The sequence below is a fragment of the Ahaetulla prasina genome, chromosome 5, assembly GCF_028640845.1.
Source record: "Ahaetulla prasina isolate Xishuangbanna chromosome 5, ASM2864084v1, whole genome shotgun sequence".
Lineage (NCBI taxonomy): Eukaryota > Metazoa > Chordata > Lepidosauria > Squamata > Colubridae > Ahaetulla > Ahaetulla prasina.
The window spans coordinates 69,993,078-70,007,625 of record NC_080543.1 but is presented as its reverse complement, the minus strand read 5'-3'; the positions used below and the strand labels follow the sequence as shown (position 1 = coordinate 70,007,625).

Sequence of the window (14,548 nt, the reverse complement as noted above, 5' to 3'; positions counted from 1 at the left end):
ATATTTTTGTTTATGTTTGCTATCCAATGCATCACAAGCATAACAAAGAATCTTTCTCATTCTCAATATAATTGTATTCCTTGGAAACACTATGGAGTTGGGAAATAATAATGTGAAATTAGTTCTCTTCTGGTCCAGAACTGTATAATTCAAATAGTAACAGAGTTTTGATTGCCCTTGAGGAATCTTGTCCAAAGCTTGTGAAATGAATTGATACCTTTCTTAACAATAGCAGGGAATGGTGCATGTGATATAACTAACTATAATAATATAACTGAGGCTGGTAATTATTATTGTCTATATTGATAATATAGATAATATAAATAATATATGTCTATATGGATAATATCTACATCTATATTTACATATAACTATATTGTCTCTGAATTATTAAAAAGCATTATGTGACAGTCTCAACTGACCAAAGTTATAGTGGGTAGACAAGGTATCTGGTTCCATTTGGTAATCACTATTACATATAAAAAGATTGCTATTGGACTTTAAGAAGAGTATATGGCAAAAGACATGAAATAATAAATACAATGAATGAAATAAACAAAATAGAACATACCTGTGAAATTAAAAGAAAGAGCAAGGAAATCTGAATGAAGGTAGCTTAATTCTGTGGAGTTCATTTGATTCATACATACATTAAATTTAAGGTTAAAGGTTTAAAATACATGCCATATTTATGAACTAGAGTTATCTGATTAGGTTATTGTAGTGCACATGACTCCATAAATTATTGATAATTGCATGTTATATTTCAGTGGATTGTGATAATCAAAACAAGCAAACAGATATGTGAAAATTTGTATAGAATTCTCAAATTTGGTGATATAAATTAGTAGGAATAACATGAGAGTAAAGAAAAATTAACTGGGTCATTTAGAGACCTGTAATGAATAAGAATGAAAACTGGTGAGTATTCTCTATTGAAAAGCATTAGAAAACAGATCAAACTCCTCCCCTCCCCCAAATGAATGGAAAAATTTGATGGAAATAAATTCCCATTGCTTTTGTATGGTCGAAGATAATTGAAAAAGAGTTCAGCATGGAACTAAAAGTAGAAGAAAGTGGTATAGGAATAAGAATGATATATTGATAATGATATGATATAAACATTTTCATCAAAAAGGTGATTAATAAATCCCAAAAGCTATGAAAATGTTGAAAAATACTAAGATTGCATATGTAGATAATAACTGAAGAAGCATTAAAATACTGATGTGATTTGCTTATGGATTGAATACATTCTTGCTGTATTGTTCTATACAATAGAACTTAATGAAATTTAATGGAATTTAATGAATTTAATGGAAAGTGAATATTATTATATAAGCAACTTTTCTAAAGGTCAAGAACATATTTGGAATATAATAGTATATTTCAATCTAATTTCCATGCTGACTATGTACTGTCGGAACTACTAAATATATTAATGTAATGAATTTATCTTCTATTTAGGCTAAATCTGAGAATTATTATCCAGATTCTTTAAATTCCAGACAAATATTGGGATACTGTTTGTGTAGAAATCAGTTTTACCAACTTAAAACTGCAAGACAAAAATGGAAGCATCACATCAAGAAATCTTTTTTTTACAACTCTTTAGAAATATGATACTCATTTGAAAAAAGAACCCTAAAATATCTCTTTCACATTCTTCCATATTGGAAGTAAAATATCATTTACTAACAGTAATAAAAATAATACTTTAAAAAGCAGTATTTCCAAACCTTGATATGGTTAATGTGATATATTCCCATATTGGGAAGCTACTAAAGAAATAGCCATACTAATGTGGAAAGTCAAAATGAGTTGCTATGGAAATAGATTTTTTATAAAGAACTGCAATTTGTTGGTGGCAAAAGTCTCCAAGAAATGTATGGTTGCTCTAATTTGAGACAATGATGAATCCGCATACAGACGGGAGGTTGAAAACTAGCCTCATGGTGTGACCGGAACAATCTGGAACTGAACACACCCAAAACCATAGAAATGGTGGTAGACTTCAGGAGAAACCCTCCCAGAAACTACCACCTCTTACAATGCTAGACAACACAGTATCAACAGTAAGACCTTCAAATTTCTAGGTTCTATCATATCTCAAGACCTAAATAGACACTTAACATCAAAAACGTCATCAAAAAAGCACAACAAAGAATGTTCTTTCTGCACCAACTCAGGAAGCTCAACCTGCCCAAGGAGCTACTGATACATTTCTACAGAGGAATTATTGAGTCTGTCATCTGCACCTCTATAATGGTCTGGTTTGGTTCTGCAACCTAACAAGACAGACACAGACTTCAGAGGATAACTAGAACTGCAGAAAAAACAATTACTACAACCTGCCTTCTATTGAGGACCTCAAAAAGAGGGCTGTGAAAATATTTACAGACCCCTGCATCCTGGACATAAATTGTTTCAACTCCTACCCTCAAAATGACACTATAGAGCACTGCACACCAGAACAACTAGACACAACAACAGTTTTTTTTCTGAACGCCATCACTCTGCTAAACAAATAATTCCCTCAACACTGTCAAACTATTCACTAAGTCTGCATTACTATTATTATTATTCTTCTCATCGTTCCTATCACCCATCTCCTCCCACTTATGACTGTAACTTTGTTGCTTGTATCCTTACGATTTATAATGATTGTTTCCTAGTATGATTTGATTGCTTATTTTACCTTATGACTATAATTAAGTGTTGTACGTTATGATTCTTGTACCGTATGTACACTGAGAGCATATGCACCAAAGACAAATTCCTTGGGTGTCCAATCACATTTGGCCAATAAAGAATTCTATTCTATTCTATTCTATTCTATTCTATTCTATTCTATTCTATTCTATTCTATTCTATTCTATTCTATTCATTCATTTCTCCACCCTAACTCTATCATAAGGTATGCAAAGGGTAACTTGATCTTATTCATGAAGAATCTAAAATGATCTAACGAGTCAAAATACAAATAAAATAGATTAAAATCATGAGCAAATCTCAGCAGAAAACAATCATGGGACTCTTTCCCTAGAAAACACCCATATTCACATGAACCAAAGTGTTCTTATCAACCTTGAATTCAGTAGAACCTTTCTGATATATTCGAAACCCATATAGACAAAATTGACAAATAAATATTCTGTTGCTAGTATATGTTTCATAAAGCTTCAGATCTGTGTTCTATAGTGGCAAAAAAAGAATACCAGACACTTAATACATAGTACTGATTTCACTGTGTTTTCTTTGACAGAAAAAAACCTGATCTAACTTTGGTGCTCATACAGAATTGTATCTATTTCTTCAAAATGGAAAAGATAAATTCTAGCTTATTGAAAAAGAATTGTTCTCTATGGATGTACTAAATAAATGATTTTCCTTATTCTAGCGATACCAACCAACATAATTTAATACAGTACATTATTTTTGCTTTAGTAATGTATCCCGAAATATTATTCAGTTGTCAACTTCATGTAAATTGCTAAAAACTGTATTTTCAAGATGCACTGTAATAAAGAGAAATGAACATTTTTAAACTTGTGATAACCTTAGCAAAAGAATGTAAAGAGATGAGAGTTGAAAATGGAAGAGAAATAGGGTGAAAAAGGAAAGGCATGGTTAAAACAAAAAGGTCAAGGGATAACCTTTTTAGCAACCAAGAAATTAGGAAAAAAATAGGTCACAAAGAACAGAACAGAGGCAGGGAAGAAAGAGAATTTAGGAAAAACAAGATCACAAAAATAAACAAAATTACAAAACAGATATATGTGTTTTCTATTTACATGTCAGTTTCGTTCCACATACTTTCTGCTTTATGTATTCCCCATTTTCCCCTCTTTTCTTATCTTTATCTTTATTGTCCCTTTATATCTAGTTTTATTCATTTACAATATTTTATACATTTATCACCACCTCTTCACTATCATTTATTCATATTTACTTTTCCTATTCTCTAACCAATCATACCACTTAATCTGTACTTGATAGTATTCTGTCTCTTCCTTTTCTTTTATTTCTTTTGTTAATTTATCCATCTCTGCACAGTCCAGAATTTTCTTGATTATTTCTTTCTCTGTTGGTACCTTTTCATTTTTCCAGAACTGTGCATAGACAATCCTTGCAGCAATGATTATGTGTAATATCAAATATTGAGTTTCTTTACTGTAAGCTCTGTTTAATATCCCTAGTAAAAATGTCTCTGGTTTCAAGTCCACCTTCTGTCCACTTATCTCTTTTATCAAGTTTCTAATTCTGGACCAATATTTCTTCGCCTTAGGATATGTCCACCAGAGGTGACAATATGTTCCAGGAACTTTGTTACATTTCCAACAATCTGGAGAATTATTAGAAAACATGTTAGCAAGCTGTATTGGGATAAAATGCCATCTGTAGAACATTTTTAGCTGGTTTTCCTTGAAAGCCATTGATAGGGTCAATTTAATATTTATTTCCCATAATTTTTCCCATTTCTCCAGTTCTACATTATAGCCAATTTTTTTCACCCATCTAATCATGGTATCCTTAACTATCTCTTCTTCCATTTTGTACCTCAGTAGACATTTATATATATTATGTGTTTGTGTTATATATGTTTGTGTTGTGTTGTGTTGTTGTAGTAAAATCAATAAAAATTTTGGGTAAAAAAAAGAAATTACAAAATAGAAGAATCCATAAGTAGGACCTCCTGGATCCTCAAACCTTTTCATCCTACTTTTCTCTGAAGGGATATAAAACATAAATCATTAAATTTATATAACAGATAAGAAATGGACAAGAAGTGGGTGACCAGTAGTAAGGAAGATGGACTTGGTTACAGTGGCAATGAGTGCACTGTTGCAAAAACTGAAGGAACAAGTTAGGGATAGATCATCAAGGAGAATATCTTTATGCCTGCTAAGAGTCATCAATTACTTAGCAACAATAATTAATCTATCAATTAATAAGAAGTATAGAAATGAAAGAATTTTCTTGCATCCTATGAAGTGGATAATTAGCCCACAAAGTAACTATAATTCTGCTGACATTTGGTAATTTTTCCATAATGTATATATATCAAAAATAAATTTGGTTACATTAACAATAAATAGATAAATGAAGTTTCCTAAAAATACACAATTAAAATAATTTGACATATAAAACTGAATGCCTTTGGAATTTTTCACTATCCTACATTTTAAGGTACAACTAAACTATTTAAGATAGCAGTAATATGTTTTTATTTATATTTTATCTCAATATTCATTGTGATTACTTAAAATAATTATTAATTCTCTCGGTGTTGAAGCTACAAATGTTAAGTGTATCATAATGCAAACAGCACTGAACAAAAATACCATTTTACCTTCAGTTTTTCAAGATGATCCTGCAGTGAGTCAATGAGCAAATCCCCAACTGGCTGCCAAGACTCTTTGACAGTTTCTGCCTGATGTAGTTTTAGATCGAAATCATCCATTGCCTCATGAAGCTCTTGTAGTCTTTCAAGGGCTTCATCAATCTTTTTTTGCCAATCGTCAGATTGTAGATTCAATTTATCCCATTCTGTTCTAACATCATCTGCCTGCTTTTTTAGGAGTCGAGTCACATTCTGGATTCTTTCACCTGGAGACAGCTCTAAAAGCGAAGCACATAGATAACATAAATAAAATTTAAAAATAAAATCTCATTTTTTTTATTATTAACAGGTAAAAACATTCAAGTGTTATATCCATGTCACTAGTTCCAATTGAATAGTATCATGGGATTGTATCAGTGGAATTAAGTCCACCTGAATGGCATTATGGTCACCTATTTCCATATATTTGAAACAATATTAGATTAGAATATGCAAAGACAGTATTGGGATTAGAAATACAAAGTATAAGCTTACTTTAATTTTATTTATTAGTGTTTTATTCCTGATTCTAGAAACTTCTCTATGCCAAGGAATACAGATTTAGAATAATGATCAATAAATTATACATAATAATTGTGCCCAATATTGCTATGCTCATTTTGTAAAAATTTTGTAATTTTTTATCCTGCAAATTGATTACTGTTTACATTCTGTGAATTCTCCTTATTCTTGTCATATTAAACTTGCAAAGATTTAGAGAGATCCAATAAGAATGGATAGATTTTTTATTTTAGCCACTGCTGCTGCTTTTTCTGGAAGGTTATTATTGCTCTCTAGCATTTACCTCTCGGATCCTGGTAAAACTTCTCCACTCCTTCCAGAGGCTTTTCAGATATGAACATTTGGGCTGTTTCAAGTGCATTCAAGATAACAGAATCTTTCATTTTTAGTTCCCTCTTAAGGGCCTACATAAGGAAACAGTAAAAATATAAAATGACATTTGTTGTTTTCATATCCTGATTATATATTTTCCTTTTGTCATTGAATGAAAAAGCAAAGAAAGGTTAAATGTTTTCATGTTCTTTTTAGTAAGTGAAAAGTAAACCGGGTCGTGCCTTTGCGGCCTCTGACCCGGCGTAGATCTCAACCAGTCCCTTGGTTCTCCGAGGAGCTGAGGGAGATGAAACGCAGGAGAAGACACCTAGAGAGTGCCTGGAGATCCAGCCATTCTGAAGCTGACCGGACGCTAGTTAAGTCTTATTCTAAGACTTACCTAGTGGCACTGAGGGAAGCGAAGCGTTCCTACGCTTCCTCCCTCATTGCATCGGCAGATAACTGCCCGGCCGCCCTGTTTTGGGTGACCCGCTCTCTCCTTCATCAGGAGGTGCGGGATGACCACTTACAGGAAGGGCTGAGGAGTTTAGTGGTTATCTATACAATAAAATTGTTCAGCTTCGGGATGCTCTGGATCAAAATTGGGATGATCCAGGTGAGAGGGCGGAGACTCGTCTTGTCGAGATTGTTTGGGATGAATTTGACCCTGTGGCTCTCAAGGACGTGGACAGGTTGTTGGGGAGGTTACATGCCACCACAAGTGTACTGGACCCGTGCCCCTCCTGGTTGGTGCTGGCCACACAGGAGATGACACGAGGCTGGCTCCGGGGGATTATCAATGCTTCTCTGTTAGAAGGGGTTTTCCCTGCCGCCTTGAAAGAGGCGGTGGTGAGGCCCCTCCTCAAGAAGCCTTCCCTGGACCCAGCTGTTTTGGGAAATTATCGTCCGGTCTCCAACCTTCGCTTTGTTGCGAAGGTTGTTGAGAGTGTGGTGGCGCGTCAACTACTCCAATACCTGGATGAAGCTGTCTATCTAGACCCGTTCCAGTCCGGCTTCTGACCCGGATATAGCACGGAGATGGCTTTGGTCGCGTTGGTGGATGATCTCTGGAGGGCCAGAGACAGGGGTTGTTCCTCTGCCCTGGTCCTATTAGATCTCTCAGCGGCTTTTGATACCATTGACCATGGTATCTTGCTGCACCGGTTGGAGGGTTTGGGAGTGGGAGGCACCGTTTATCGGTGGTTCTCCTCCTATCTCTCTGACCGGTCGCAGACGGTGTTGAAAGGGGGACTGAGATCAACCGCGAGGCGCCTCACTTGTGGGGTGCCACAGGGGTCAATTCTCTCGCCTCTCCTGTTCAACATCTATATGAAGCCGCTGGGTGAGATCATCAGTGGTTTTGGGGTGAGGTACCAACTGTACGCTGATGACACGCAGCTGTATTTCTCCACCCCAGGCCACCCCAACGAAGCTATCGAAGTGCTGTCCCGGTGTCTGGAAGTCGTACAGGTCTGGATGGGGAGAAACAGGCTCAAGCTCAATCCCTCCAAGACGGAGTGGCTGTGGATGCCGGCACCCCGGTACAGCCAGCTGCAGTTGCAGCTGACTGTTGGGGGCGAAACATTGCCCCAATGGAAAGGGTGCGCAACTTGGGCGTTCTCCTGGATGAACGGCTGTCGTTTGAAGATCACTTGACGGCCGTCTCCAGGAGAGCTTTTCATCAGGTTCGCCTGATTCACCAGTTGCGCCCCTTCCTTGACCGGGATGCCCTATGCACGGTCACTCACGCTCTGGTTACCTCCCACCCTGATTATTGCAATGCTCTCTACATGGGGCTCCCCTTGAAGAGCACCCAGAGGCTGCAGTTAGTTCAGAATGCGGCTGCGCGGGTGATAGAGGGAGCCACACATGGCTCCCATGTAACACCACTCCTGTGCAGACTGCACTGGCTACCTGTGGTCTCTTGGGTGCACTTCAAGGTGTTGGTTACTACCTTTAAAGTGCTCCATGGCTTAGGGCCAGGGTACTTACGAGACCGCCTTCTGCTACCGAATACCTCCCACTGACCCGTACGCTCACACAGAGAGGGGCTTCTCAGGATGCCGTCTGCCAAGCAATGTCGGCTGGCGGCCCCCAGGGGAAGGTCCTTCTCTGTGGGGGCTCCTACCCTCTGGAATGAACTTCCCTTTGGACTACGTCAACTGCCTGACCTTCGGACCTTCCGCCGTGAGCTGAAGACCTATTTGTTTATTTGCGTGGGACTTGCTTCGTAATTTTTAAATTTTATAATTTTATAAGTTTTAGAGAGTTTAATTTTAATGGTATATTATTTTAAATTTTAGCCGATATATAATAAGTTTTTAAATCTTTGTTTTATTTGTATATTGTCTATTTTTATTATGGCTGTGAACCGCCCTGAGTCCTTCGGGAGAAGGGCAGTATAAAAATCTAATTAATAATAATAATAATAATAATAATAATAATAATAATAATAATAATAATAATAATAATAATAATAATAATAATAATAATTAAAAAAAAAATACCAAGATGGTTTGGTTAAATACATCCTTCCCAAAGACTCATGTTCTGGATTCAACCTTATCTGGCACTTTGTATTCAATTCCCTAAATTTTTACCAACCCCCCCTCAAAATAATAGTCCTGACTCCCTGGTTAAAGCATTTACTATTGATTCAGATTCTATCTCTGCCTGCAATTTTCCTTGCACTTTGGTAACAGAAATGGAAGCCTTGGGGATGTTGGGAAGGGCTGAGGAATCAAGTGAACCAGCTGGACCCTGTGAAACTTCCTTCACTTCAAGGTCATGTTATGGGAACTCTTTGAAAGGCACAGACTGCTTTCTGAAACATGAAGAAATTGTTGGATTGGCGAACAATAGACAGTGGGTGGCCTCAAGGGGAAAAGGGGAACTTTAACTATGCAACTTTAGAATTAGTTTTAATTCATCTGTACCTATATGGATCTATCAGTAAAATTTTACTCTTGGTAAAATTATGTCCCAGGAATTTTTTCCCCTTTCATATGCTAATAGGACGGTTGACATTTTAAGGTAAATTACCAACAGACAGTCTTAAAACTTAAATATGTACAGCTTCAAAACTTCTGAATTATTATTTTTAGAATGTTACACTTTTCTTCAATATTCCAGGTTTTCCGCTTCCTTGACTAAGTCTTCCCCAATGGCTAGGATCACATCATGGATAACTGATGCTCTTTGTACTTCCTTTCATCTTCTGGAGGAGAACACTGTCAGATATTCTCTGGAAGAATCCTGCTTGTCAGAATTTTCTCCCAGTATAAGTGTTCAATATAAGTGGCCACTGCACCATCAATATCTTTAACTTGGATATTTTACACACAGTACACATTTCTCTAACTTTGCCATTTGCAATTGCTTCTTTTAATTTTTAAATTTCCTATATTTCAGTCACAGAATCACCCAGTAAAGGGAATTCACTAGATTCCCTCACTGAACCCGATTATGATGCTTCCATGTGTTTTTCATGTTTTGAGCCTAATATTTTTTGCTAGAAGTAATAAAATAGAGTTATAAGTTTCACTTCAGAATCTTACTCTTATTTGCACAAATCAGACAAAGTATTACAACGAATTAAATGCAGGGCAGATAGGGATTACTGTAGCCATTTTGGTACACATAAAACAAAATATTGTCAAATTCCATTGTATGTGATTAATCAATTTTATTTTCTATTATGATATACTTAATGTATGCAAAATAAATACAAAATGACATATTTTACTGTGCTGTTCATTGTTTACAAAAATATATGCAATATTGGAAGTCATAGTAATTTATATTGGATAAAAACCCAAATATCTATACAAAATAAGATTCTCCATGGAAAGAAATCCAGGAAATTCCTGCTGAAACAGTTTTGCGATGAGAACTGAAAAGAAATGTTGTTTAATAATATGCATAGTAATGTTGAATTGGGTTTGTGGACACACGGTCATGTGCAACATAGCTGCAAGAATCATTTGATAATTGTGGACAAAATATATATTTAATTTTACTTTAAAATCTAGAATGTTGACAGGCTTCCGGTTGGCTCTGCTGCGTCGAGGACGGTCTCATGGATCGTCTGCCTCGGGATCGCATTTAGAACCATTTGGACAGCACAAATCAGCTGTCCGACAGTTTGAATTCCTTCCCCTCGGGAGAAGAGGGGAAGGAGAGCAGCCAGGCGAGGGTAGAGCTCCCTTAGAACCCCAGGAATAAAGCCTGGGGCTCGAAAGGTGACACCTCCCCAGAAGCCTGACAAGCTCCAGACCCAATGCGCTTCTGCTTAAGCAGAACAAGAAGCCACATCCACCTCTGTGCTTAATATTTGTTTCAAGATGATTCCAATGCAGACAGAGTGAAAACAGGAGTTCTGGCAACTATAACTGAAAGTATCAAATTGTAATTTTGTTTCTACAAAGTTTCCTTCAGAATCAACGTAAGAAGAATAAAGATGGCGTTTTCACTGTAACAGGGTGTGAAAGTGAAAGTTAACTGCCCGTTAAAACTGTTATCGCTCTCAGAAGTTATTTTTAAAGAGATGGCTTTTAAGTAATTAAGCCTGGAGTTACTAAAAGCGGAGGAGGCTCTCCAGCTCATACACCTACCCCACAAGTAATAAATGTTGGCAGTTATTTGTAAGGAAATCCTAACTCCCTAATCAGAGGATACTTTGTTTGAAAGATCGTAGATGAAGAAAGGAAATGGTGTTTTCTTCTTTGAAAGCAAAAGTTAAGGAAGTGCTCGTTAAAGCAGCTGGTGTTGAAGCTTATATACTTATATACGAAGTATATAAGAAGAGATTAAGTAAATGGAATGAACAAGAACTGATTTATTTTTTATTATAGTGTTCAAGAGGAGATGATTTACTGAATTTTTCCATTTTTTTTAATTTCTTCTTGCCATTTGGCAGATTATAGCTTAACAGGGAATGGCTTTTAAGCAAACAAAGCCAAATGTTATCAAGGACTGTGAAATCTCTTTAGCTCAAATACAGAATTTAAAAGAAGATCTTAAGGAATATTTAAGGGCTTTTTTAAAGGAACTCTGGGAGGCTCAAATTTCTGCAATAGATCAAAAATTTAATGAAATGGAAAAAGAAATATTGGAATTTAAAAATATGGTGGAAATTCAGAATGAGGATTTGGAAAGTGTAGTGGATGCATTTAAACACTTAGCAGATTATACTAAAGATGAATGAAAGAATGGAGGAACTTAAACAAGTTAATTCGGATCTGGAAAGGAAAATAGAAGAGGTTCAAATGAATCAAGTTAATTTGAATTTAGAAAATAAAATAGAGGGAATACAGGTTAAGGCGGATAGGGCAGATGAGGAAATGGTTATATTACAATATAGGTTAATGGAATATGCTGTAAGGGTGAGAGGATTGAAGGAATGTAAGCAGGAGAATTTTAAAAAGATTTTTACACAGGCTTTTGCACAGATAACTGGAAAGAATCCAGAAGATTTTGAAGTTAATATTGAAAAAATTGATTGTGTTAACTCCTGGTTGGCTAGACAGAGGCAACTACCAAGAGATGTGGTGATTTATTTTACAACTAAGAAGATTAGGTATGGAATCTTACAAGCATTTTATAAAAATAAATTTCAAATATTAGGACAAGATATAATAATGATGAAGGAAAATCCTCCTAAAATGTTAAGAAAGAGAAAAGAATTTGCCTTTTTAGTGGAGGAGCTTAAGAAATATCAGATACAGTTTAGATGGGATGTTCCAGCTGGTTTAATAGTGAATTATAAAGGAAGAAAGTATTGCCTTAGTACAGTTCTTAAAGCAAGAGATTTTTATATTAATGTATTAAAGGCTAGAAATCCTTTGTTGCTAGAAGCTAAGTTGATTGGTGTTGAGATGGAAAAAAAATGGGATAAGGATGTAATACAAATACAAGATAAGGGGAGGGGAGGAGAAATATTGGAGAAAACAGGGGAATTAAAAGAACAAGGAGAGATTCGTGTAGCTTCTAAATTAAAGGGTGTTTCTGTCTATGGGAAAGGATAAAAAAGAAGGGAAAAGGAAAAAAAGGAAGAAAAAAAGATTTGTTATTTGTTTATATATGGTTTAATTGTTAATAATTGATTTATTTTGGATATAAGTTGGAGATGTAATTTTAGTAATGTTATTTGATTAATTAAGAGTGAGATATATAACTGGAATTTTATGGTTAAGAAAAGTAAGGATTAAGGATTTAGAAAATGCTTATTAATTTATATGTTGGAATTATATATGTCGAGACTGTTTAGAAAATGTTTAGAATATAATGTTGGGAATATGGGAATGAACTGGATTTAAATGTTAGATTTAAACAAATTAAAAGGATGATGTTTATTTGATGGACATACAAATATGGATTATAAGGTATATTTTCTAATTGACCTTTGATCGCTAAATACAATTTAGAAAGCAAACATGGATTATAAGATATATTGAAGAATAACTCTTGATGGTGTAATATTGGAAGATGGAACATCGCTTATTGTTAAAGAATGGACACTAAAACTTATGAACTTAGATGGCAACATGGAAATATCATAATTGAAGGACTGCTTATGGAAGATATATACAGGAATGGAGAAGATAGACTGATACTTAAAAATTGGACTGAAAGACTAAAAAGTTAAATAGTTTATGAATGGAAAGACTGTAAATTGTATTGCTACAATTTTTTCTTTGTTTATATAGATAAGGGGAGTTAAGGGCTTAGAGAGGGGTGGGAGCTTTTGGATGATTAGTATACTTTAGTTTGTGTGCCTCTAACAAGTCAAGTTTTATATTCTGTTACTAATGTACTATGCATGTGGAAAAGGTTTTCTAAAAGTATCCATAAAGAGACTAGCTTTGATAGTTAACTGGAAAAGGAATTTTAACCAAAGAACATGAATTCTTGTAGAAGAGAGAGAGATGAGAAACATGGTCAAAACTGTTAAGAAATCAGAAATAAGATTTTACAATTACTTCTGAAATCACACATTCCATAATATATTTTTATTCTCAGAACTTTATGAACACAACTGCCATGTTTCAATAATCCAACTCACACTTTTCAAAGTTATGCTCTACCAGGCATAACGAACACATAGGTAGCCTTTGCCAAATCCAACTGATGCACTAATAAATACATTTTTATTTTATTTATTTATTTATTTTGTCACACAGTATATATAAGCATAAGCATGAAATAATTATACAATATATAAGCATATATATGAGTATGTAATAACTATATTAATTGGATATAACGAAAGGAAACAGTAGGATAGGAACGGTAGGCACATTTGTGCTCTTATGCACGCCCCTTACAGACCTCTTAGGAATGGGGTGAGGTCAATGGTAGACAGTTTTTGGTTGAAGCTTTGGGGATTTTGGGAAGAGACCACAGAGTCAGGTAGTGTATTCCAAGCATTAACAACTATTACTGAAGTCATATTTTCTGCAATCAAGATTGGAGCGGTTAACATTAAGCTTAAATCTATTGTGTGCTCGTGTATTGTTGCAATTGAAGCTGAAGTAGTCTTCGACAGGAAGGACATTGTAATAGATGATTCTATGAGTTAAACTCAGGTCATGTCGAAGGCAGCATAGTTCTAAATTTTCTAAACCCAGGATTTCAAGTCTGGTGGCATAAGGTATTTTGTTGTATTCAGAGAAATGGAGAACTCTTCTTGTAAAATATTTCTGGACATGTTCAATTGTATTGATGTCAGAAATGTGGTATGGGTTCCAAACAGTCAAGCTGTATTCAAGAAGTGGTCTAGCAAATGTTTTATATGCTTTGGTTAGTAGTGTAGTGTTTTTAGAGAAGAAGCTACGCAAGATTAGGTTTACAACTTTTAAGGCCTTTTTTGCGATGTAGGTACAGTGGGCTTTGGCACTTAGATCATTTGATATGAAAACTCAAAGATCTTTAACAGGATGGGGGTCATCAGTAAGGTAATGTCCATCAAGCTTGTACTTAGTGTTTAGGTTCTTTTTTCCAATATGTAAGACTGAGCATTTGCTGGTTGAGATTTGGAGTTGCCAAGTTTTAGACCATTCAGATAAAAAGTCAAGGTCTTTTTGGAGGATAGCTGTATTGTTGGTGGTGTTAAATAGTTTGACATTGTCAGCAAAGAGAACACAATTACTCGTAATATGGTCACAGAGATCATTAATGTATAATATGAAGAGTGTTGGTCCAAGAACGCTTTCTTGGGGAACTCCACTTTTAACAGGAACAGGATTTGATAGAGCATTGCCAATTTTGACCATTTGTTGTCTGTTTGATAGAAAAGCTGTTATCCAATTGTGGAGGGGTCCTGAGTTGCTG

The 14,548-nt window shown here is 35.3% G+C and overlaps 1 protein-coding gene across 11 annotated transcripts in view; it reads right to left on the bottom strand.

Moving 5' to 3' along the window:
• DMD (dystrophin) overlaps positions 1-14,548 on the bottom strand; it is a 1,918,566-nt gene that overhangs the window by 438,423 nt on the left and 1,465,595 nt on the right. For all 11 annotated transcript variants that reach the window (XR_009155503.1, XR_009155504.1, XM_058186507.1 and 8 more), the window contains 2 exons: positions 6,189-6,309; positions 5,354-5,622 (listed from right to left, as the gene is read on the bottom strand). Coding sequence is in view for 9 of the 11 variants with exons in the window: in XM_058186507.1 (XP_058042490.1) it covers positions 5,354-5,622; positions 6,189-6,309 (390 nt within the window). In the remaining 2 variants the exon portion in view is untranslated. The remainder of the gene's footprint in view (positions 1-5,353; positions 5,623-6,188; positions 6,310-14,548) is intronic.